At 62.4% G+C, this 24861-nt stretch overlaps 1 protein-coding gene and 1 long non-coding RNA gene across 7 annotated transcripts; one reads left to right on the top strand and one right to left on the bottom strand.

Annotated features, from left to right (window-relative positions):
- Positions 1-466: 466 nt before the first annotated feature.
- Positions 467-12252, bottom strand: LOC134756919 (uncharacterized). The gene is made up of 2 exons (XR_010130405.1): positions 12152-12252; positions 467-922 (listed from the first exon to the last, which is right to left on the bottom strand). It is a non-coding gene; the product is annotated as an uncharacterized lncRNA (long non-coding RNA).
- EGFL7 (EGF like domain multiple 7) lies at positions 10687-24405 on the top strand. 6 transcript variants are annotated; one of them, XM_055350166.2, is made up of 11 exons: positions 14735-14940; positions 16525-16618; positions 19310-19405; positions 20079-20200; positions 20395-20511; positions 21454-21569; positions 21762-21857; positions 22017-22178; positions 22804-22868; positions 23677-23839; positions 24015-24405. In XM_055350166.2, exons 4-11 carry the CDS (start codon positions 20121-20123, stop codon positions 24035-24037), a joined length of 822 nt encoding a protein of 273 aa, XP_055206141.2. In that variant the 5' UTR covers positions 14735-14940; positions 16525-16618; positions 19310-19405; positions 20079-20120; the 3' UTR covers positions 24038-24405. The 6 variants fall into 6 exon arrangements, with proteins under 6 accessions (XP_055206143.2, XP_055206141.2, XP_055206140.2 ...); XM_055350168.2 differs by lacking the exons at positions 14735-14940; positions 19310-19405 and adding an exon at positions 10687-11461; XM_055350165.2 differs by lacking the exon at positions 19310-19405.
- Positions 24406-24861: the final 456 nt, after the last annotated feature.

Raw genomic sequence — 24861 nt, forward strand, 5'->3', positions numbered from 1 at the left:
GGAGAATCACTTGAACCTGGGAAGCAGAGGTTGCAGTGAGTTGAGATCGCGCCACTGCACTCCAGGCTGGGCGACAGAGAGAGATTCCGTCTCAAATAAATAAAATAAAATAAATAATAATAATAAGCAGGGCGCAGTGGCTCACGCCTGTAATCCCAGCACTTTGGGAGGCCGAGGCAGACGAATCACCTGAGGTTGGGAGTTCAAGGCCAGCCTGACCAACATACAGAAACCCCATCTCTACTAAAAATGCAAAATTGAATGGGCGTGGTGGTGCATGCCTGTAATCCCAGCTGCTCGGGAGGCTGAGGCAGGAGAATCACTTGAACCCGGGAGGTAGAGATTGTGGTGAGCTGAGATTGCACCATTTCACTCCAGCCTGGGCGAAAAGAGTGAAACTCCGTCTCAAAAAAAAAAAGAAAGAAAGAAAAAAAAGAAAATAGTAATAATAAAACATACAATTCAGTGGGTTTGAGTAATAATTACATCATTAATTCTTTAAAATTATCAAATTATACGTAACATAATTTGCCATTTTTTCCATTTTTTTCCAGACAGAAGTAACTCCTAAAACATTGCCAGGGAGACGCTCTGACATCTTCCGCAGAGGTGAAAAAGCACAGGCCTGACTCAGGTAGCCGCGAGTTCAAGTTCAGCCGCAGGCTCTTCCCCAAGGTGCTGGGCTTCGCAGGAACCCCTTGCAGGCAGCTGCAAAGAGCAGCACGGTGCACACACGCAGGGTCCGGCTGGCGTCTGGCCAGAGCGAGGGAACAGTAAGTGTGTCCTGGAGGCGCTCGCCATGCACTCACACGCCATCTGTGGATTCGGAAGTGACCTCCCCCTCGGTTGATGAGGGTTCTCTGTGTCTGGAGAACACAGGACGTCCACAGGAAAGTTCTCCCTCCTGCACTCCCGGCTGGCTCTGAAAATTATGAAGTAAGTTGAATGCTCCGAGGGCTTAATTCATCTGCCCAATTTTTACATAAAACAAGGAAGTTGAGCCCAGTTTAAGGGAAGAAGGTACAGAGCACCAGGAGGCAGGGTCTCCTCTGAAGTCTGTTTTTGGACCGAATCTCACTCTGTGGCCCAGGATGGAGTGTAATGGCATGATTTCGGCTCACTGCAGCCTCCACCTTCCGAGCTGAAGCAATTCTTGTGCCTCAGCCTCCTGAGGAGCTGGAATGACAGGCATGCGCTACCATGCCCGGCTAATGTTTATATTTCTAGTAGAGATGGGGTTTCACCATGTTGGCCAGGGTGGTCTCGAACTCCTGACCTCAGGTGATCCACCCACCTCAGCCTCCCAAAGTGCTGGGATTACAGGCGTGAGCCACTGCGCCCGGCCTCTCCTCTGAAGTCTTATTGCCTACCTTTTTTTTTTTTTATTTTAACAATTAGGCATTGTATTTTATATTCTTTTCTTTCCCCAGTGCACTGACTACTTATTTTATTTATTTATTTTTGTTGTTGTTGTTTTTTAAGAGTCCCACTCTGTTGCCCAGGCTGGAGTGCAGTGGGGCAATCTCGGCTCACTGCAACCTCTGCCTCCCAGGTTCAAGTAACTCTCCTGCCTCAGCCTCACGAGTAGCTGGGATTACAGGTGCCCGCCACCAAGCCCGGCTAATTTTTGTATTTTTAGTAGAGACGGGGTTTTGCCGTGTTGGTCAGGCTGGTCTTGAACTCCTGACCTCAAGGGATCCGCCCGCCTTGGCCTCCCAAAGTGCTGGGATTACAGGCGTGAGCCACCACGCCCTGCCTGTTTTTTAATTGACAAACATGGTACATATTTATGGTACATGGCACGTTATGGTCTATGTGGACATTCGGGAACAGCTACGTCGAGCCAGTTCATACCTACATCACCTCCCGTGCTTGCCTTTGTGGTGATGAGAAAGACTCTCTTGGAAATTTTCAAGAGCACAGTGCCTTTATTCACTCAAGTCGCTGGGTGTCCCACAGATCTTGGCACCGACTCCTCAACTGAAACTTTGTGTCCCATAGATCTTGCACCCACTCCTCAACTGAAACTTTGTGGCCTTCTGCCAACATCTGGCCACCCCGCCCCGCCCACCCCTGGGAGCAACTGCCCCACTTTCTGCTTCTAAGCTCCACTATTTCACACTCCACATATGAGTGAGAGCATGTGGGATTTGTCTTTCTGTGCCTGGCCTATTTTACTTAAGATTGTGACCTTAGGCCAGGCGCAGTGGCTCACGCCTTTAATCCCAGCACTTTGGGAGGCCGAGGCAGGAGGATCACCTAAGGTCAGGAGTTCGAGACCGGCCTAGCCAACATGGTGAAACCCCATCTGTACTTAAAAAATACTAAAAAATTAGCCGGGTGTGGTGGCGGGCCCCTGTAGTCCCAGCTGCTCAGGAGGCTGAGGCAGGAGAATTGCTTGAACCAGGAGGCAGAGGTTGCAGTGAGCCGAGACTGTACCACTGCACTCAAGCCTGGGTGACAGAGTGAGACTCTGGCTCAAAAAAAAAGATTGTGACCTCCAAGTTCACACATGTGATCACAAGTGACAGGTCTCCTTGCTGAAGGGTGAACAGTGCCCCGCTGTGTGTATCCGCCACACTTATTCATCCATGCAGGCACTAGCTTTGTTTCTTGGCTATTATGAACAGCGTGCGACGCCCGTGGCCTGCAGCTATCTCTTAGACACATTGATTTCATTTCCTTTAGGTCTATACCCAGAAGAGGGATTGCTGGGTTACATGCAATGTTTAATGTTTTGAGGAAACTCCACACTGCTGTGCCACTTTAGCCATTTTTAGGTGTCCCTCAGGGGAATTCTATTCACAATAGGGTGCAATCACCACCACTGTCTATGTCCAAAACTTGTTCATGCTCCCAGATTGAAACGCCACGCACCTCAGGTGTGTATCCCCGTTCTCCCCTCCTGCGGCCCTTGGTAACCACTAAGCTGCTTCCTGTCTCTATGGCCCTGCCCGCTGCGGACATCTCTTGTCAATGGAATCACTCAGGGCTCATCCATGCCGCAGCTCCTGCCAGGGTGCCATTCCATTTTTTTTTTTTTTTTTTTTTTTTTTTTGAGATGGAGTCTTGCTCTGTCGCCCAGGCTGGAGCACAGTGGCGTGATCTCGGCTCACTGCAACCTCCACCTCCCAGGTTCAAGCAATTCTCGTGCCTCAGCCTCCCAGGTAGCTGGGATTACAGGTGCGAGCCACCATGCCCAGCTAATTTTTGTATTTTTAGTAAAGACAGGGTTTCATCATGTTGGTCAGGCTGGTCTTGAACTCCTGACCTCAGGAGATCCGCCCGCCTCGGCCTCCCAAAGTGCTGGGATTACAGGTGTGAGCCACCGCGCCTGGCCTAGTGTTAATTTTTTTTTTTTTTTTGAGACAGAGTCTCGCTCTGTCGCCCAGGCTGGAGTGTAGTGGCACAATCTCAGCTCACTGCAACCTCTGCCTCCGGAGTTCAGGCGATTCTCCTGGCTCAGCCTGCTGTGTAGCTGGGACTAAAAGCGCGCACCACCACACCCGGCTAATTTTTGTATTTTGAGTAAAGACAGGGTTTCACCATGTTGGCCAGGCTGGTCTCAAACTCCTGACCTAAACTGATCCTCCTGCCTCAGCCTCCCAAAGTGCTGGGATTACAGACGTGAGCCACCGCCCCGGGCCTCATTCCTTTTTTTTTTTTTTTTAATTTTTTTTCCTCTTTTTTAATATTTGAGACAGGGTTTTGCCAAGTTGCACAGGCTAGTTTTGAACTCCTGAGCTCAAACAATCCACCCTTCTTGGCCTCCCAGAGTGCTGGGATTACAGATGTGAGCCACCGCCCCTGGCCAGAGCTTCATTCCTCTTTACGGCTCAGCAGTGTCTCACTGTACGGATGGGCCTTGGCTTGTCAATGAACTCATCCGTGGATGGGCATCCGGGTGTATCCACCTCTCGGCTCCTGTGAGCATGCCGCTGTGTGTACATTGCGCGTCTGTTTGAATCCCTGCTCTCGGGGAATGTACCTAGCAGTGGAGTTTTGGAGACTGTGGTAATCCTATGTTGAGTCTTGTGAGAAGTGGGGGGACCCTTTCTTTGTTTGCTATTATTTTTAAATTTTTTTCCAAACTCTCTTCTCTCTGAAATTAAAATGTGTTCATATAAACTGTGGCCCTGGAGTTGGGCGTGGTGGCGTGTGCCTTTTATCCCAGCTACTCGAGAGGCTGAGGCACGAGAATCACTTGAACCACAGAGGCGGAAGTTGCAGTGAGCTGAGATTGCGCCGCTGCACTCCAGCCTGGGTGACAGAGTGAGACCCTGTCTCAAAAAATAAATAAATAGGCCGGGTGCGGTGGCTCACGCCTGTAATCCCAGCACTTTGGGAGGCCGAGGCAGACAGATCACGAGGTCAGGAGATCAAGACCATCCTGGCTAACACAGTGAAACCCTGTCTCTACTAAAAATTTAAAAAATTAGCCAGGTGTGGTGGCGGGTGCCTGTAGTCCCAGCTATGTGGGAGGCTGAGGCAGGAGAATGGCGTGAACCCAGGAGGCAGAGCTTGCAGTGAGCCGAGATCGTGCCACTGCACTCCAGCCTGGGCGACAGAGCCAGACTCCATCTCTAAATAAATGAATGAATGAATGAATGAATGAACCATGGCCCACTCAGACTGTGGACTCCTACGAAGCAGTACTGAGTCACAGACACACACAGCACAGACCATCCCTAACCCATCACGGCCATGCGCAGTGGCTCACACCTATAATCCCAGCACTTTGGGAGGCCAAGGCAAGCGGATCACCTGAGGTCAGGAGATCGAGACTGTCCTGACCAACATGGTGAAACCCCATCTCTACTAAAATTAGCCGGGCATGGTGGTGTGCACCTGTAATCCCAGCTACACAGAAGGCTGAGGCAGGAGAATCGCTTGAACCAGGGAGGCGGAGGTTGCAATGAGCCAAGATTGTGCCACTGCACTCCAGTCTGGGCTACAGAGTGAGACTCTGTCTCAAAAAAAAAAAAAAAAGCCATCGTGCTGGGCACAGGGCACTGGCCACTTGGCTCCCACAACACAAATCTCCCAGGAGCAGCAGAGAGCACGTCGGGGCTGCCAGGGGCCAGGCAGAGTGTGAGGGGCTTCAGAGGGGTGGGAAACATCCTATCCATCCTTGGCGGTGAAGATTACACGGAGGTGCTCATTTGCCCAAATGCATTAAACTGTCCACGTAAAGAGGGTGCCTTTCGGACGATTTTAGGGCAGAGACGTCCGTGCCTGATACTGTCCTGGCAGCCACGTGCCCTCATACACTTGCCCAGACCCTGAATGTGCTACACGGAGTGACCCCAATTACACTGTGGGCCCCGGGTGACTGCGACATGTGAGTGCAGGTTCACCCACGTCACAGACGAACCGCTCCGGTGCAGGGGGAGCTGCGCACGTGGGGGCGGGGGCTGTGGCGTGGGACCTCTGTACCTTCTCTCAATTTGGCTGTAAGCCTACAACTGCGCTAAAATAAAGTCTCTTTTTTTTTTTATTTTTACGCAGCTCTCTTTTCCTTAAAATAAAGGCTCTAAAATTGTGTGATTCCACCTCCCTGAGGCTAAGCGAAAAAGCCGCGTCTGTCCCTGTCCTTCCCGGGGGCCGGCAGGGAGTGGGTGCCCGGCGGTGACTCAGCCCTGCAGCCTCCCGGCCCTTCCCCGTATGCGGGCAGGTGATGCGGACGCCTCCGTCCCTCGTGGGGTTTGTGGAGAGCGTTGATCAGCGTTGCCGTCAGAACAGGACCTGTGCGAGGCCTCGCAGATGCCGGGAGCCGGGCGGTGCTCTCGGTGCTTCTCATCAAATCCACTGGCTCTTCGAGAGGAAGCACATGTCACAGCCCAGCTCAAACAAGAAGCAAGAAAATCACTCTTCATTTTGGAATTGTAAAATAAAGTAGAATTATCCTCAGGCTAGAGTGACCTTCCTGTCCTGCCCCAGCCACCCCCCACCTCCCAGCACCTGCCGGTAACATCCCTGCACACACTCCCGAGACCCTCTGCCAAACCCAGCCCAGCACCCCCGGGAGGGCTGTGGAAGAGGCCAGAGAGCGCATCCCCTCTGGCTCCTGGGGTGGAGGCCTGCTGTGGGTTGGCTGGAATCAGCCCCCCTCCCCCGTGTCCTGGGTCCCTGCAGCCCTGCGAGGCGGACACCTAGCCACCCCTCATCCCAGGGAAGCCAGGGCCAGGGAAGGGCCCAGGAGGGGAGGGTTCGCTCTTCCTGCTGGATGTCGTTCCTTTAAAAATCCCTGCTGCTGACCGGGCGCGGTGGCTCACGCCTGGAATCCCAGCACTTTGGGAGGCCGAGGCGGGCGGATCACGAGGTCAGGAGATCGAGACCATCCTGGCTAACACAGTGAAACCCCGTCTCTACTAAAAAATACAAAAAATTAGCCGGGTGTGGTGGGGGGTGCCTGTAGTCCCACCTACTGGGGAGGCTGAGGCAGGAGAACGGTGTGAATCCGGGAGGCGGAGCTTGCAGTGAGCCGAGATCGCACCACCACACTCCAGCCTGGGCGACAGAGCGAGACTCCATCACAAAAAAAAAAAAATCCCTGCTGCTGGAGTGGTGGAGGAGCCGGCTGGGGGTGCAGACTGTGGTGCCACTGTGGCCACCGCCATCATTGTCACCATCATCAGCATCACCATCATCAGCATCACCATCATCAGCATCACCATCATCAGCTGCCATCCCTGAACCCTCAGGCTTTGCTGGTGGCTGGGAGGGAGGCCGAGGCTGGCATGGCCTGCTGCCCTGACCTGCTTCCTGAACGCTCCAGCCACCCAGGCCTGCATGGAGTAGGGTCCACAGGCAGACAGATGGGCAGGCCCCTTAGGCAGAGCAGCCCTCCCCATCCCGGCAGTGTGGGGTCTGCCGGGCAGCCTGAGAGAGGAGTTTCCAGTCATTGCCCAGGCAGGGGTGGCTCAGGAAGCTGCAGTCCCCTCCGAGAGGCCTGATGGTGCTGGGCAGGTTTGCGGCATCCCGGCTGAGAGTCCAGTTGGTGTCACCTGGGCCAGGATGGTGGCCAGTGGCAGCAGCAAGGATATAGGCATGGGGGTGATCCCGCCTGATGCAGAGTCACTGCCAGGGCCTGGGGAGGGACCTGCCCCGTGTCCCCTCCCTGCCTGGGGAAGGGCCCAGACCACCTTCACACAGTCACCCCAGGGCACTAGTGGGGAGTGAAGGAGCCGCCCCCCAGAGCAGGACAGGGAGCTGGTGTGGAGACATGCAGGACAGGGCACTAGGATGCAGGGGTGCAGGGTACTGGTGTGGAGAGATGCAAGACAGGGTGCTGGGGTGGAGACTGCAAGGTGCTAAGGTGGGGACGCACACCTGGCAGGGCTGGAGGGAGCACGGGCTGGTGGCAGCCTTGCCTCTCAGGCTGCTCCGGGCCAGGGTGACTTGGGAAAGCCAGGCTTGAGAGGTGAGGCGTTGCCTGGGGTCACACGGCTGGCAGGAATGGCCAGGGCTGGCTGCAGGGGCCCGCACTGCCCTCCCGCCTCCACCAGAACCCGCTATGTTTATTCAGCGACGTGAGGGGGTGCCCAGGTCCAGCAGGTGTTAAGCTGAGCAGAGCCTGCAGCCCCAACGAGACAGCCACGGGAGCTCAGCACCCTCAGTCCCCCAGACAGGGCTCTTCCCCTCTCTGGGCCTCAGTTTACCCATAGGTGAAAGGAGGGCACAGTTAGATGGTCCCTAAGGCCCCAGGGACCCAGGCCAGCCTTGCCCTCCCCCCAGCCCCAGCAGTAGGGCATCTGAGCCTTTCATCAGGAAAAGGAGACTAAATTTATGCCTCAGGCCCCCTCTGCGCTTGGTGGGGCAGAGGTCAGGCTTCCGGCAGCCCCCACCCCTTGACGCAGTTCCCTTTCCCCTCTGGGGGGCTCTGGGGGGGCTCTATTGTTCTCGAGGGCTGGTTCCCAATCTCCCCGAACACTCACTTCCTGTTTCCTGGCTGAGAGGAAACAGAGATTCCTGACCAGGCAGATGCCTTTTTTTCCCTTTCTCTCCTTACATTTTTTAAGGGTATTAAATAACAGTGATAATATGACAGCAGCCTTGGTGCTGAGGAGTGTGGACTCGGGGACTGGAGGAAGCCCAGGGCCACCTGCATGGGGCTCTGTTGACCCTCCTTTGAGAATCTGCTGGAAGCTATGGACCCCTCCTCCCTCCCCACCAGGGAAGGGCCCGGGCATAAACTGTGTGCACTGTGACTGGGAACAGGGAGACCCCGGGACCCTCCCCAGGACTCCCAAGACCCTCCACGCCCTGATCTGACACGTGGGGAAACTGAGGCAGAGAATCCTTCAGGGCACCTATGGTCCCTGACGCTACCGGAGCTCTATGACAACCCCGCAAGAGAGACAGGGATGAAGCCTCCAGGGAGGGACCCTCACACCCTTCCCAGAAGCCCACAGACCCCAGACACACGGGCATCCCCAGGGGAGGGGCCCCTTGCCACTGTGCCTTGCGGAGACTGGGGTCCCTGTGGCTCTGGGTTCCAGTCCAGCCCTGCCGGGGAAGGCCCTGGGAGCTTGAGCAGCCACTCCCATGGGGCCTCAGTTTCCTCGTCTGTAGATGGGGTCAGATCATTGCCTCCACTTCGCACGGCCAGGGCAACGGCCCCAGGAGGAGACACCCGAACGCAGAACCTGCTCACAGGCGTCCACCGTCTCTCCCGCTATTTTCTCCCCTAAAAGCTTGGAGCGCCTGGTCCCCAGCTCTCCCCACACGGGCAGGCGGGGAGAGGACAGGGCGGCCCCCAGATCTCCCCAGGCGGGCAGGTGGGGAGAGGACAGGGCGTCTCCAGCTGGGGGCCGGGCTGCTGAACTGCCGCCACCTCAACTGGCTACCCCACAGGCCCTGAGCTCTCGGGAACTTCTCCTTCCGTCTCGGGAGATGAAGTGCTTTTTCCCCTTGACGTTAACGGCTGCCCCATCTGTCAGGCCTGGGCAAATCACAGCCCACCGAGTGGGACTTCTGTGCCGTGTACTGGCGCCAGGCGTGAGGGCAGCCTCAGGGGACCGGCAAGTCCCCCTTCCTCAGCCCCATGGGAACCTCAGCAGGGGTGGGAAGCAGTCTCCAGGGCCTGCAGGAGCGGGATCCCGGAAGACGGACACTGGGACCAGCCCCGTTCGTGGCGCTGAGGACCCCGAAGGGACACGCGAGGCCCTGGCAGCCGCATTGGGTGGGTACTCTGAACTCACTCGAGGGTCACAAGACTCTCCTTCAAGAACTGCTGGAAGCTACGGACCCCTCCTTCCTCCCTCCTGGGAAGGACCCAGGCACAAACTGTCTGCCCCATGACTGGGAACTGGAGACCCCGGGACCCTCCCCAGGGCTCTGAAGACCCTCCATGCCCTGGTCTGATATGAGGGGAAACTGAGGCAGAGCCTTCAGGGTACCTATGGTCCCTGACCCTACTGGAGCTCTATGACAACCCCGCAAGAGAGACAGGGATGAAGCCTCCATGGAGGGACCCCCACACCCTTCCCAGAAGCCCACAGACCCCAGAAGCACAGGCATCCCCAGGGGAGGGGTGCCCCACACACTAGGGGGCTCCATCTGGGGCTCACCCTGCTCAACAAGGCTTTCTCGAGAGTCAGACCACCAGTGCCCACCTTGTGAGCTGCCAGGCAGCACCCAGTGTCCATCTGGGGACCCCTCTCCCAGGCTCACTCCACAGTGGAGGCCTCTTCTCTCTCCTCCCCTCCAGACTCCCTGGGTGCTGCTGGGGACATCCATGGAGCCTGCAGCACACAGCCCCCTGAGCCCACACTGCGCTCTCACCCCAGCCAGGTGTCTCCCCTGTGAAGCAAGTCTCTCCCTAGGGACGGATTCTGCTGTTTAAAAAATAAGATTTTCTTCACCTTCCTACATGAACAAAAATAACAATACAGCAATACCACTGCAAAATCATCAGAATGGCTAAAATGAAAAAGACAGACAACAGCAAGTGCTGACAAGGGTGTGGGGCGGCCAAATGCTCCTGCACTGCTGGCAGGGGACCTGAGAACTGCAGGGCATCCCCTGGCTTCCTGCCCCTCCTGGGACTGGGGACCCCCCAGGGACAGCCTAAGGGAACTGCATTTATCTTCACGTCTGCCAAAAGATAACACGAAGATGTTCAAAGCTAAGCCCCCAGGCTGGTAAGAGCTCCAAGGCACCAGCAGTGTGTGCAGAACTGGGGGGAGTCTGTTCTCCCAGGGATGCTCCCATCACCTGCTGCCAGCAGTGGGGCATGCCGGTCCCCTGGGGTGTGGCCAAGGGGCTGTGTCTCCTGCCCGGGCTGCCGGCCCCTCTCAGGTTCACTTTCCCATCTCTAAGCCCACGTCTCGCTGCAGTTCGAGTTTGCCAGGCCACCAACGGGTGACACGCCCGGCGCAGTGGGGGACTCCGCACCTTCTGCGCACCTGCTCCAAGTCACCTCTTCCAGGTCCGGGTCCCTGCCCTGTGGAGTGTGCACCCTGGCAGGGGCATGGAGCACCGGCAGGATTGGACTTTGTGCTGAGTGTGGTGGCGCCTTAGGAGGAGGTCACACAACCCGATGTCTCCCTCCGCGAAACTCCCTGAGCACTGGGTGTGAAGGGCAGCGGCGCCCAGCAAGGCCGAGGAGGGGCGACTGTTATCCAGGCAGGAAGCGGGGTGGACCGGACCAGGGTAGGGGCAATGTCAGGAGAAGGGGACACTCAGATGCAAAGCCAGTGGGGACCTGCCAAGAAGCCAGCCCACAAGGCCATGGACTCCTCCACGCCATCAGCTGGAGCAGTGGGCAGCCCCAGGAATGGAGACGGGAGCAGCCAGGGGAAGGGCGAGGGGTCCCCCGGGCGACCCCCGAGGCTCAGGCGCCCGGACTCCAGTCCTGGGCCTCCGTTTTCCACCCTTGAACAAGTGGCTTCCACCTGTGAGCCAGCTGCCTCCTCTGAAAATGGAAGCCCCTCAACTCAGAGGGTGTCGCTCTGGGGCGTGGGTCAGGGGCCGGAGCAGGCAGCGAGAGGTGAGAGGAAAGGCTGGGGACCCTCACTTCTCCCTGCCCAAACCCTCGCTCGGGAGCAGACGGCTCCTCTTCCCGCAGGCACCCCTGCCCGGCAGCTCCCTCCAGCCCCCGTCGGGTCCGGGACGTCCTCTGATGGGAAGGTTCCACCACATCCGTGGCTGACAGAGCCAGCCCGTCGGAGGCCGGGGGGCGCTCGGGGTAAACAGGAAGCCCCATCCCTCCCGCACTCTGCTTCACTCCCTCCTCCTGCACCTCCTGCAGCCCGGCTCCCGCGGCCGCGCCTGGTGCCCCTCTGTCTCGCGCCACCTGAGATGCCCAGGCTGGCCTCTGCCAGGGGTTAGTCTGCCCTCTCCTGGGGCTTCAGAGGCCAAAAGCACCCTGGTGAAGGGTCCAGGAGGCCCAGGAGGGCCCGGGGGGCTCTGCCAGGCCCCTCCACGCCTCTCTGCCCAGCCAGCACGCTCTGGGAAGGTAAGGCAGCCCTTCCCCTTATAACTAACCTCAGAACGTTCCCAGGTGGCTGGAAGGCCACTGGACAACATGGCCCTGCTGACAAGAGAGCCAATGGGGAAACTGAGGCCTGTGTGGGGCACAAAGCTGGGACCAGAGCTCCAGCTTCCTGCCCCTGCCGGGCCTCCACTTCTGACGCCACCCCAGGCAGGGTGAAGCCCCGGTCTCCAGACCTTCCAGTGCCCAGATGAGGACAGGCGCAGGCCTTGGGGTGGCCACACTCTCCCACCAGGTCTCCCCCTCTGTGCTGGGCCCCTGAGATGAGGGGAGGAGGCCAGGCGTGGGGCCCGGCCTGGCTTCTGTGGGGCTGGAGCCTGGGCAGGAGGCACTGCTGACTCCCAAAATGATTCCCTGCTGAAGGTCTGTGCCATGATCCCAAACACACGCCACCAGAGCGGCAAGGGCAGGGAAGGGGGCACCTCCAAGGACCGGAGGGTGAGGGAGGGGCCCGCCTGCCCCTTGCTGAGCCCCTGGGCCTTGGGCACAGAGTGTGCTCCACCCATACCAGAACCTGGGGGCAGCCCCAACCTCCTGGACCCCCAGTACCCTCTGGCGTCCAAGAACCCATGTCTGTCCCCTGCCAACCCCCCGCCCCTCCTGTCCCCGCTGGGCCCCCGACATTAGGGCAAGGCCCCAGCCCACCTCCTGTACCTGCCTCTGAGGCTCCAGGAGCCCAAGAGAGTGGAGTGCCCCTCCTGTGGTGGCTCCAGGCTATGGGATAGGGCAAAGCTGGCACTCTGGGCCTGAGCCCAGGCCTCCTTCCCTTGGGGAGAGTCTAGTCTTGGCCTGGGGAGGGGCTGGGGGCAGGGCAGAGCTTATCAGGAGGGGGTTGCAGTGAAGAACAAGTTGGCAGCAGGCGGTGCCCAGCCCCCCAGGCTGTCACCCAGGAGTCCAGTGCCAGGAGGACAGCCTGGGGAGGACGCAGACTCTGCCCTCGCCCCTGGCCTGTAAGCACAGCAGTCAGTTCACCGGGAAGGCCCCCAGCAGGCCAAGCCTTAGCGACTCTTGCACTCGGCTACTTAGCTACTCCTGCCCCGAGCTGTCCCCTGGCCGGATAGGTCTGATGACAGGGGCTGCTCCAGGTTGGGACATAGGACAAGCTGGGGTGGGGGACATGGGGCTCCCCAAGAAGAGGAAGGAAGGGTGAGGCGGCCTCCTGTGCCGAGCATCCCAGCCCTGCCCGGCCTCCAGGCTCACCTGGGCCGGTCACTTCTCCCTCTGGGCCTCAGTTTCTCCCTCTGTACACAGAAAGGGCTGGATCTAGCCCACCCCATGCTTGTGGTTCCTTCCACCCAGAGGCCAGGGCAGATCCAGGGGCGTGCAGGTGGGGGAGGAGGGGGCAGGCCGCAGGGATGCAGGCAGAGGGCAAGAGGGCACCTCCTGGGATGGGGGCACAAGCCTACTGGGCCCCTATACAGTGGAGTAGCTAAGTAGCCGAGTGCACGAGTCGCTAAGGCTTGGCCCGCTGGGGGCCTTCCCGGTGAACTGACTGCTGTGCTTACAGCCAGGGGCGAGGGCAGAGTCTGGGTCCTCCCCAGGCTGTCCTCCTGGCACTGGGCTCCTAGGTGACAGCCTGGGGGACTGGGCCCAGCCTGCTGCCAACTTGTTCTTCACTGCAACCCCCTCCTGACAGCTGGAGGGACAGGCTGGCCAGGGCAGGATGAGCCCCTGGGTGGGAGAGCCAGGGGGCCGAGGGAGGCACAGGGCGGCTGAGGGTGCAGCCAGTAGGGTAAGGGCCAGATCCCAGGGTGGCCTAGTGTGGAGGAGGTGGGGAAATGGGGTTCTGCCTGTCTGCTCCAACCTCGGGGCAGGGGCAACCTCTGGAAAGAGGCCCCTCCCGCTCAGACCAGCGGTGCCTGGGTGCCAGGAGCGCCCCCTTAAACCAGCTCAGTGACCATGGACCAGGTGCAGAAACAGGCCCAGAGAAGAGTGAGGGCCTGCCTGGCTGAGGCCCTGAGCCCTGACCACAGCCTGGCGCCCAGAGCAGACCCTTCCCCTGGCCATGGGTAGAGGGGAGCTGGTTCCTGCTTGAGGGGGAGGCGCATCGCGTGTGGGTGAGGTTTCCACCTGCCCTCCAAAGTCCCGTGGGGAATTTCCCCAGCTGCCCCAGCCTCCCTTGGCTCAAGTTGCCCAGCTGAGTGGGGCTGGAGAGGTGGGGGCACACTGACCACCCAGGGCCAGGGAAATGGGGGTGTCCCAGGCATCAGGCCGACAGGGGCTGACCCCAAAGCAGGGCTCACACCCCACAGACAGCGGGATTGGGAGAGGCCCTGCTCTCCTGGGGTTCCAGGCGTGCCCTCCAAAGCCACCCAGCTCCCTTCGGCACCGTGTCCCCTCCAACCCAGCCCACCTTTGCCACAGTGGCTCGCTCGGCCTGAGGCTCCCACTGCCGCCTGAACAGGGAAGCTGAGGGTCAGACCTGGGGGCTGGGACGCCGGGAATCTGACAGAGCACCCCCTGTGATCACCCACAGTGTCCCGCATCCCTCCCCACACCCCCGGCCGCAGCCTGCTGCCAGCCCAGAGCACCCCTGTGAAGTGGGGCTGAGGGCGTTGGGCCTGCTTGCCCATCTCCAGGGCAGGGGCTCACAGCCTCACTGGCAGCTCTCTTAGGGGAGAGAGCTTGGACTCCATGCTTGTCCCCTCCCGTCACCCCCTCACCATGGGCCTCAGGGACCCACGGAACAGGCTGTTCTTGGACCGCTCAGCCTGTCTTGCCACCCCAGTCCCTTCCTGCCGGGCCTCGCCACTCGCCATCCCTCACTGGTCAAGGCTCCCGTGTGGCTGCTCCCTGCCTTGGCCTGGGGCCCCTCCAAGCTCCCGTGCTGTGTCACACACATCTGGGGGTGTCCTGGGGGAGGGCCCAGCATCCTGTGGCCCAAAGATGCAACAGCTCCCTTCTGTCCAGCCACACGTGAGCATGGCCTGTGGACCCACGGTCCTGGGAGGGCCCTGGGCTTGCGTCCTCCACCCCACACTCTCCCCAGGGTCTCCAGCAGGGTCCAGCCCTGGTTTCTGGCTGTTTTGGGGCTAGACTCTGATGGCCCAGGGGACGGCTTCCCCACCCCTGGGCAGTTTGTCCAGGCCCCCTCACACGGTGGCCCCCACCCCCCTCAGCCTCCTGTTTGTCCGACGACACGTCCCCGTTATCAGCGGAGAACACACACAGGAAGTCCGGCTGGGAAGGGCCCATCCCAATCCCGATTACCCAGGACGGAGCATAAAAAGCCGCCCTTCCTCGCCCGGGGGGAGCCTCCCTGCACCAAGCCGGCCCCGCACGGCTGCAAGGGAGGCTCCTGTGGACAGGCCAGGCAGGTGGGCCTCAGGAGGTGCCTCCAGGCGGCCAGTGGGCCTGAGGCCCCAGCAAGGGCTAGGGTCCATCTCCAGTCCCAGGACACAGCAGCGGCCACCATGGCCACGCCTGGGCTCCAGCAGCATCAGGTATGGCAGGGGTGGCCTCGGAGGGGCAGGGAGCGGACAGGGCGGGCCCCCCGTGCCCCTCACTCCCGCTGACCGTGGCGCCTGCTGGCTGCTCTGCAATCTGCTCCCCAGCGAGGTCACAGGGGAGGGGTCCCAGTCTCCTCCCCTTCTGCACAGAGGAGGCCACTGAGGCCCCTTGGCCAAACGCCTGCTAGTGGGTGGCCCAGTGTAGATCCCAATCCAGTCTGCTGACTCCAACACTTCACCCCCAGTCGCCCTTCCCCTGAATCCCACCCTCTGGCCTTTCTCTCCCTCCGCAGAGCAGCCCCTGCGGTTGGCAGCAAAGTTCAGCTTGGCTGGGCCCGCTGTGAGGGGCTTCGCGCTACGCCTTGCGGTGTCCCAAGGGCTGGGGTCTCCTCATCTTCTCCCTAGCAGTGGATGAGCAACCCCACGGGGGCCTGGGGAGGGGAACTGGCCCCGAGGGAGAGGAACCCCAAAGCCACATCTGTAGCCAGGATGAGCAGTGTGAATCCAGGGTGCGGGACGTGGGGCTCAGGCTTAGGGATGACTTGGTAGGGTGCGGTGGGCAAATGGGTGACTCTGTGGGCCCCCCTTGGACCCTGGAGAAGCTCTTGTTCTCCCTCTCCCCAGCCTCATGCAGAGTGGCTGAAGCCCCATCCCAAAGCCCCCAAAGCCATAGTGGGTCCTAGAAGGCCCCACTTTTTGTCTCATACGTCCACACCAAGAAGCCTGTCTGAGAACCCCCACTTTCCAAATGGTGCCTAGCCAGGATGGGGGCAGCGAGGGCTGACTCGGGGCAGCCCTGGTGCTGCCCTTTCTGCTCCATCGCCTCTTCCAGACTCAGGCAGGAGAGGTGGGGAGGCAGGTCAAAGGGTTAAGTGACCGCAGATCCAGAGATGAGGCCAGGGGCAGGGGACAGGGAGGGTGGCGGTGGCTCTCCCACCCAGAGGCCCCCTAGGCCCCACTCTGAACACTTCACTGCTGGGGGCTAGGTAAGAGCTGCGCTGCGTGGGCTCAGGGCGCCAGGAGGCCTAGGACTCCCCAGTCAGATGAGGAACGCCCCCTGACAGCAGCTGCTCTGGTCGTCCCTCGGACCATGTGCCAGGGGCTTCCAGGGCCCCTGGTCCAGAGCAGTGGCCACTGGATTGCAGGGTGGGGCGGCCTCATTTTGGGGACTCCTCTCCAGGGACCTGGGCCCCTCCCTTCCTCCAGCTTCCATGCACCAAGGTAGGACCAAGCTGGTGGCCCTCTCGGACCCATCTGCAGGCCCCTTGCCCAGCACCCTGGGTTACATGGAGAGACCTCCAGCTCCACTCACAGCAGCCTCCCATCCCCATGCCAGGGAGTCCAGGGCTGGAGGCAATAGCCCCATTTTACTGAGGCCAGGGGCTGCGGATCCGAGAGGACAATCAGCTCAGGACAGGATGGGGTCGGGGTAGGTGCAGGACAGGGGCCTGCAGGCCTAGTGCAGGCGGAGGTCCCACAGCAGCACCGAAAGCTGGTCCCGGGCCCCTTCCCAGCCCCCAGACATCAGGGTGACCAGGACTGTGCGTAGGCACTAACCCACGACTCCTCTCCAACCAGCAGCCCCCAGGACCGGGGAGGCACAGGTGGCCCCCACCACCCGGAGGAGCAGCTCCTGCCCCTGTCCGGGGGATGACGGATTCTCCTCCGCCAGGTGAGTCCCAGCAAACCCCTTGCTCCGAGGGAACACTTCTCACACAGGCGCCCACGCGGGCTATGACACAGGGCGCTGGCTCCGGCTGGGGTCTGAGGGGCTGCTGAATTGGGCTGGCCCGAGCCCCACGTGCCGCGCCCGCAGTAACAGCTGTAACAATTGTTGTGTGGCCACGACCTCACCGTCACTAGATCCCAGGGCTGTTTAGCCCCATCTTATAAATTTGGAAATGGAGGCCTGGAGAAGAGAGGTGACCAGCCCAGGGACCTCTGGTGTGAGGAGACTCTCTGGGGGCCTGTGGATTCGCTGGGAGGAGTGTTCTGCGATGGCCCTGACTGTGCTGAACTCAGCAGTGACCCAGTGACCCCGGTGAGGGTGCCTGATGCCTGAGAGAGGGCCAGGTGGGGGCCGGCGCAGGGGCCCCCAACCTAACACGCTAAGGCTAGGAGGCAGGCCTGGGCTCTGCCATGTGGTCTCAGAGGAGATCTGGGTCTCTGGGCCTGCGGTGGGGACGGTCATGATGCCCACTGCCTGCGAGGCTGCAGGACCCAGCTCAGTGCTAACCTGCGCCGGGCGCCTACCGCGCGGCCCCCCAGCGGCTGAGATGGGCGTCCCGGGGTGGTTTTCAGCCTGGGGGGCTTGAAAGCTAGCAAAGGGCCCGCAGCCCCGTCAGTGTGGGCGCCCTGGGCGGCCTCTCCTGGCTCCTGGTGGCCGGGCTTGGTCGTGCGTCCCCAGCGACCGCGCAGCGAGCGCCCTGCCGCGGGGACTCGGGCCCCAGGATTCCCGGAGGGGGGCTGGCGGGCCGCGGCTCAGAGGCGCGTTTGCGTCAGCCCCGGGTTCCAGCAGAGTCACTGCCCGCCCGGGGGCAGCTCGTCCGCCGCGGGGCCTCAGTTTCCCCGTCTGCGCAATGGGGGCGGGGCGGGGCCGCCAGGTGGGGCGGGGCCGGGGGCGGGGCGGGGCGGGGCTCGGGGCCCCCACGGCGCGGGCTCGGGCGGCAGTGGCGGCGGCGCGTGCGCGCCCCGGATCCGGCGGTGAGTGCGGAGCGAGCGGGGCGCGCCGGGGTCGGGGTCTGCTCGCCGCCCGGGCTGGGTCGAGGGCGGGACCCGCGGAGCCCCCAGGGGCGGGGAACCTGGCCGCGCGCAGAGCTGGGGGCGGCTCCGGGACGAGGCAGCGCGACCGCTGCGGCTGGGGGGGTAGCGGGCCGGGGCGCCCGCGGCTGGGTCGGGCCGGGCCGGGCCGGGAGAATGGGCCCAGCGGCCCCGGGAACCGGCTCCCCCTGCCGGCGGCGGGCGGGCGGCGCGGCGGGGAGGGCCGGGGTCGCCGCGGCCCCTCGTCCGACCCGGCGCGACTCAGCGCCTCGGGGCCCAGCCTATGCTGCCTGCTCCGCCCCCCGCGAACCCCGGAGCCAGCAGCGCGGCTGGGAGGGGGCGGCGGGCAGGTCCGTCTCGCTCCGCCTCTGCGCCCTCCCTCGTGGGCCCCGAGGTCCCCAGCCCTGCTCCCGCCGCGAGGGGTCCGCCAGTGCCTGCGGCGCAGCCAGGCCCCTCCCTCTGCGGACCCGGCCTCTCGCGGGTGGGGGCTGCGGGGCTGCTGCCGGGCAGGTGGGGAGGGAGCCCGTGGGCGCTGGGGGCACGGGGACCGGACTGCTGGTCCACCTGGAGCCGCCGCCCCCTCCCCGCCCGGCACCCCTGGGTCGAGGCTGTGGCTCCCCCCAGGGAAATGGGGCTTGCAGCACCAGCTCGGAGAGCACCACGGGCTTCCTCTGGCCTCGGGAAAAGCATGACTTTCAAAAATTGAGTCTCCACTTAGCACCACTTCCTTTCCAGACGACTCTCAGGAATTGTGGGGGGTGCTGTGCGAATATGTGGGGGGGGCAACGAGGTCTGGGAGATTCGCCTCCCCCCAGGCCCGCCCTGGCGTCCCCCTGCCCACATCAAGCCGCCGGGCCGCTGCCCTACCTCTTCCTTCCCGGGTCCTACTCCCCAATGTCCCCCGACTTCGAGTCTTGCCTTGAGGTCGCACCAGACCCAGCCCCTAACAGTGTCCTTCATCCAGGGCCCATCCCCAGAGTTAATCTCCAGCCAGCTCTGCCCCCTGGACAAACTCCTGCCCAAAAACTGCTGTGATGCCCCCCCTGCCCCCAAGCTAAGTCCCCACCCCTCAGCTGCCCAGGGCAGCCTCTGCCTAGTTGGCGGCCTCTGCCCTGCCCTCCTCTCTCCAGCGCACAGAGGGCAGGAGGCCCAGGAAGGACCCCCAGCCACCCTCCCCGCTGGGACCGGGTGATGCCTTGGCAGTGCCCGTGGGAAGCAGGTGTGGGATCGTGCTCCACACCCAGTGGGGCTGGCCAGCAGCGACTGAGGACAGTGTGACTATTTATAGGACTGGCTGTCAGAGCTGAGGAGGGGCCTCAGAGACCCTATTCTAGTGTGTGAGGAAACTGAATCCCAGAGAAGGGACAGCCTTACCCCAGCCTCTGCCCCCACCTGAAGCCTGGCCTTTCCCTGCGGAGGGCCCTGCAGTGCCTCGGAAGGAACCCACCCAGCCTTTGGGAAGCACCCTTGAGAGGCCCTGGATGGGACCCTGGAGCATGGCAGGGGCTCGCCAGCTCCCCAGACCCCTGGCTGCACATAGGACAGAATCCCCATCCCCGGCATTGTCACAGACCATTAATTCTGGGTTCTCTCATGCTCTCAGGAAGCCTCACCCGGGCCCCTGGCTCCTGCTGCACAGCCAGAAGGGGGTTGGATTCCGGTTCCGGTGACACTGTCGGGGGCTGCTCCTCATCCCCAGGTGTGCACCTGGCACAGCCACTGTCCCAGGATCCCTGGAGGCTGATCGCACACATATCCCAGCCTGGGAAGGACCCCCTCTAAAATGAAGGCCGCCCCTCTGGTGGTCTTAGAATGTGTGCACCCCCCGCACGGTTCCTGCTGGCTTGCAGCTGCTGGCCCACCCGCTGGGGCCGGTTCCACACTCAGATGAGAAATCGAATTCCAGAAGGGCTGAGGCCGGCAAGTCCCTGGTGGGGCTGGATCCCAGCTCTGCCCACGAACACCCCGTTTGCACAGACTGGGGTGCAAACTCACCCCTGCCCTGCTGTGAGGAGGGCCCTGGAACCAGGCAGGACAGGAGAAACTGGGCCACCCGTAGCTGGAGCCATCCTTCCCGGAGCCTCGGGCAGATGCCCAGCAGGATCCACTCGATTCCTGCACCAAGAGCTCTGGACAGCCTCACCCCCCCTGTGGCCCCCAGGCTGTGGCCCCAGCTGTTTGTGCCTGGCGAGGGTCTGGCTAGCTGGAAGAGGGGGCCAGCGGAGGAGAGAGTGGGCGCCACCGTGGGGCTGTCCCACCGGTGGAGGCTCCAGCGGAGATGAGCTGGGCAGGCCTCGTGGAGCAAGTGCAAACTGCACCCGCGTCCTGGGGGCATCTGCGGGGAGACTTAGGGGTCATGCTTTGTGCCCCAGGCCACCCAGAGGAGAAGGCCACCCCGCCTGGAGGCACAGGCCATGAGGGGCTCTCAGGAGGTGCTGCTGATGTGGCTTCTGGTGTTGGCAGTGGGCGGCACGGAGCACGCCTACCGGCCCGGGTGAGCCAAGCCCTAGCCTGGGAGTGCTGGGGTGGGGGGACCGGGAGCCCTCAGCACCTCCTAGAGGCAGCCCTCAGCACCTGTCGGGGACTCCCTGGGGGCTCCTGCTGAGGGTCCTGCCCCGGCCACATGTTCCCATCATTCTTGGGTCCTGCTCTGGGACTCCTGGGCTGACCCCCTCTCCACCCCCGCAGCCGTAGGGTGTGTGCTGTCCGGGCTCACGGGGACCCTGTCTCCGAGTCGTTCGTGCAGCGTGTGTACCAGCCCTTCCTCACCACCTGCGACGGGCACCGGGCCTGCAGCACCTACCGGTGAGTGCCCCACCACACCGAGCTCACCCAGCCCCAGCCTCCCAAGTCGGCCACACATCAGCATGTCAGGGGCGAGGCGGGGGTGAATCCTGGGACCCAAGATGGGAAACTGAGGCCAGAGCCATGAGAGGGCTGCCTGAGATGGGCGACCCAGGGTGGCCGGAGCCAAGGGGTTCCACGATCACCTCCAGTGTCCTAATCCTTGCTCTTGCCCCAACACGTCTCAAAGGACCGCACCTCTGAGAGCATCCCCATGTTTAGAGGGGTCACCCATCCTGTCTGCACCCCTCCACTTCCGGGGGACTAACCCCTCCCTACCCTGGCATCCCTGGCTGCAAGTTCCCATATACACAGAATGGTGCCTGACTCCCCTGGTCCCACTCCACTGGGCACCCCCCTCCACATGACGGCCTCCAATGGGCACAGATGAGACCCTGAAATGTCCTGTATGCCCACACAAGGGGCACACACCCCTAAGTCTCAGCCTCGGGCAGAGTCCTCCTTCCTGGGTGTGGGAGCTCCACCCCCTGCTAGGGGAGGGGCCTGGGAATTCAGACTCCTGGAGGTTTAAGAAGCGCTCCGATGCCCAGGGCCCACACTCTGCCGTGACTCGCCGTAGGCCGGGCACACCCTCTCCTCTGGGTCTGGATGCCCCCACAGTAGGAGGCCAGATAGGTGGGGGCACACACAGGCCTGGCCACTGCCTCTGCTCCATGCGGAGTGTGGCTGGGCCTTCCTGCTGTGGCTTGAGTCCCGGCCAGCACCGGAAGGCCCAGGCAGGGAAACGGCTGTGCGGTGACCCCTCAGTGCCATCCCTTGAGGAGAAGACCCTTGGGGGCATGCTGGGGTGACCCTGTCCACTCTGAGAGGGGACTCTAGATGCCCAGCAGGTGACTAAGGAGGAGTAGGATGCCCCTCTGAGCTGTCCCACCCACCCCACAGAACCATCTATAGGACCGCCTACCGCCGCAGCCCTGGGCTGGCCCCTGCCAGGCCTCGCTACGCATGCTGCCCCGGCTGGAAGAGGACCAGCGGGCTTCCCGGGGCCTGTGGAGCAGGTGAGGGCTACGTCCCTCGGCGCCCAGTGTTAGGAGGGCGACTGTTCCCCAATCTTCCAGCAACGCTCCTGCTGCTTTTCTTGAACCCCGAGCAAAGCACCACCTTGCCGCAGAGCACCCCCTCCCTAGCAGCTGCCCCCACAGGGTGCTGGGGACCCAACTGAGCTGGTGACCAGCCTCCCCCGCCCACAGCAATATGCCAGCCGCCATGCCGGAACGGAGGGAGCTGTGTCCAGCCTGGCCGCTGCCGCTGCCCTGCAGGATGGCGGGGTGACACCTGCCAGTCAGGTGAGGCTGGCTCTACCCTGGGGGGCCCTGGAAGGGTCCTGGGCACCTCCTTGCATGTCCTGGGGTTACTGCTGGCCCATGAGTGGGTGGTTGTGAAGGGAGCTGTGTGGGCAGGACCCCTCCCGCAGGCATGGCCGCCTGACACCCCATTTCCTGCAGATGTGGATGAATGCAGTGCTAGGAGGGGCGGCTGTCCCCAGCGCTGCGTCAACACTGCCGGCAGTTACTGGTGCCAGTGTTGGGAGGGGCACAGCCTGTCTGCAGACGGTACACTCTGCGTGCCCAAGGGAGGGCCCCCCAGGGTGGCCCCCAACCCGACAGGTAAACTCAGCCCTGGCTGTGCCTGGCCTGGGGATGCGGGCAGGCAGTGGACATTGCCGTGTGGCTCTCTGTTAGGCATGGTGGGGAGCACTGGAATCTGGGCGGAAGGCGGTGGGGGCTCCCTCTCCAGGGAGGGAGGATGGGGAGGGAGGATAGGTGGGTTCCCGAGAACTGGGGGCAGCTTGCCCGGAGCCTCATGTCAGCCAAGAAGGCAGAAGTGCCCCGTCCCGGGGTCCTGTCTGCGTCCAGCGCAGCATTCTGGAAGACGCCACGCCTCCGCTGGCGACGGGACATTATTACTTTTGGTACGCGCTGTGACACTTCAAACTCGTACCGTGAGTAATAATGCGCCGTCCACGGCACCGCATCGAAAGCGCCGCTGAGACCTCAGCCTTGACCTCCCTCAGCGTGGCCGGGACCCTGCGCATCTGTGCAGAGCCACGCGCCCCGACGTACTTAGGCGGCACAGCCCTGAGACCTCTGGCCAGCGCCAGGCAGGCAGCGGGGGCGGCAGAGGCCTGGGCCTGAGTCTTCTGGCTCTGCCTCTCCCTGGGGACAGGAGGGAGCCTGGGGGTGTGGGTGGGGAGCCGGCCCGCCGTGACCCAGCGCCTGGCTCTGCCCGCAGGAGTGGACAGTACAATGAAGGAAGAAGTGCAGAGGCTGCAGTCCAGGGTGGACCTGCTGGAGGAGGTGAGGCGTGGGGGAGGGGCAGGCAGTCCAGGGTAGACCTGCTGGAGGAGGTGAGGCGTGGGGGGGGAAGGCAGTCCAGGGTGAACCTGCTGGAGGAGGTGAGGCATCGGCGGGGGAGGCAGGCAGTCCAGGGTGGACCTGCTGGAGGAGGTGAGGCGTCGGCGGGGGAGGCAGGCAGTCCAGGGTGGACCTGCTGGAGGAGGTGAGGCGTCAGCGGGGGGCAGGTCCTCACGACAGCAGAGGCCCAGGCCGGGGTACAGGCTCCGTAGTCTCCTGGGACATGGTCCCGACCCACGGATGGCTGGGGTGGTCTGAAAAGGTCCTGGCCCTGGGGAGGCGGCTTCCTCGCTGCTGACTGCCGAGGGGGCCCTGGCCTGGATCCATGCCAGGCAGAAGCAGCTGGACACTGACCAGGACCCCCCAGGGCTGGAGGAACCAAGCTTGACAGCCCCCCAGACAATACACAGAGCCTGGACCCAGACGAGACCTCCCCACCCCCCACCATCTTTGTCCCCACCAGGACAAAGAGCTCTTGCCAGTCTTCCCACTGGCCAGTGGTCCAGCTGTCCCCCTAGTTCTCCTGCCAGGGACCCCAAGGCTGGGACCACCCCGCCAGCCTGATGCCCCAGGCACCCACTCTGCCGCAAGCTTTTCTACCACGGCAGCCCCCTTTAGTGGACACTTGGAGCCCTGCCGCGGAGGCTGGGGCTGGAGGCTTGTGGAGCCCTTCCCAGGGGTCCTCCCTAGAGCCCGGTGGAGCAGAGAGGGCGGGGGCCGGCCCAGGGTCACTGCCCTTCTGCACCCGCAGAAGCTGCAGCTGGTGCTGGCCCCACTGCACAGCCTGGCCTCGCAGGCACTGGAGCATGGGCTCCCGGACCCTGGCAGCCTCCTGGTGCACTCCTTCCAGCAGCTGGGCCGCATCGACTCCCTGAGCGAGCAGATTTCCTTCCTGGAGGAGCAGCTGGGGTCCTGTGAGTGCCCCCACCCTCCAGAGCCCTCCTCCCGGGTCTGGGCCCAGTGGGCCTAGAGGGGCTACCCAGGCTTGGGGGTCGGGGGCGACCAAAGGCCAAGGGGTCAGTCAGATCTAGCTGGGCGGGGAGGCTGTGGGGAGCAGTGATCTCTGACCTTAGCCTCATCCAACCCTAGGCTCCTGCAAGAAAGACTCGTGACTGCCCGGCGCCGCAGGCTGGACTGAGCCCCTCACGCCGTCCTGCAGCCCCCATGCCCCTGCCCAACATGCTGGGGGTCCAGAAGCCACCTCGGGGTGACTGAGCGGAAGGCCAGGCAGGGCCTTCCTCCTCCCCTTCCTCAGGAGGCTCCCCAGGCCCTGGCATGGGATGGGCTGGGGTCTTCTCTGTGAATCCACCCCTGGCTACCCCAACGGCATCCCAAGGCCAGGTGGGCCCTCAGCTGAGGGAAGGTACGAGCTCCCTGCTGGAGCCTGGGACCCATGGCACAGGCCAGGCAGCCCGGAGGCTGGGTGGGGCCTCAGTGGGGGCTGCTGCCTGACCCCCAGCACAATAAAAATGAAATGTGAGTTGCTGTGTCAGTGGATGGACTGGGGACCTGGGAGGAGGGTGCTCACCTCCTGGCCACCCCTCCCAGACCCACTGCTGGGTGCCGGCTGGCAAAGGGGGCCTGGTGGAGCGGGCAGTCGTGGGGTGAGGAGGGGGCTCCAAAGCAGAGGGGCTGGGCAGGTGGTTTCTGTGAGGCCACAGAGAGCTTTGTCCTGGGGACATGTTGGCCCCAACCAGAGGCCAAAGAGCAAATCTCTGGCCTCCTTCCCAGTGGCCTGAGGATCCCAGCACACCTGCCCGTTAGGCGACACCCCCACCCATCGATGGAAGTAGTATAGGGTGATGTGGGTCCACTCCTGGATAGGGAACACGGGTGGGTGGCAGTGCCTGCACCCTGGGCCCCTAGGGAGGGCAGCTGGGAAGACACAGCGTCGCCTCCACCGCCCTGGTCACCTGCCCGCCCTGTGAGTGACCAC

This window comes from Gorilla gorilla, chromosome 13, assembly GCF_029281585.2.
Source record: "Gorilla gorilla gorilla isolate KB3781 chromosome 13, NHGRI_mGorGor1-v2.1_pri, whole genome shotgun sequence".
Taxonomy (NCBI): Eukaryota; Metazoa; Chordata; class Mammalia; order Primates; family Hominidae; genus Gorilla; species Gorilla gorilla.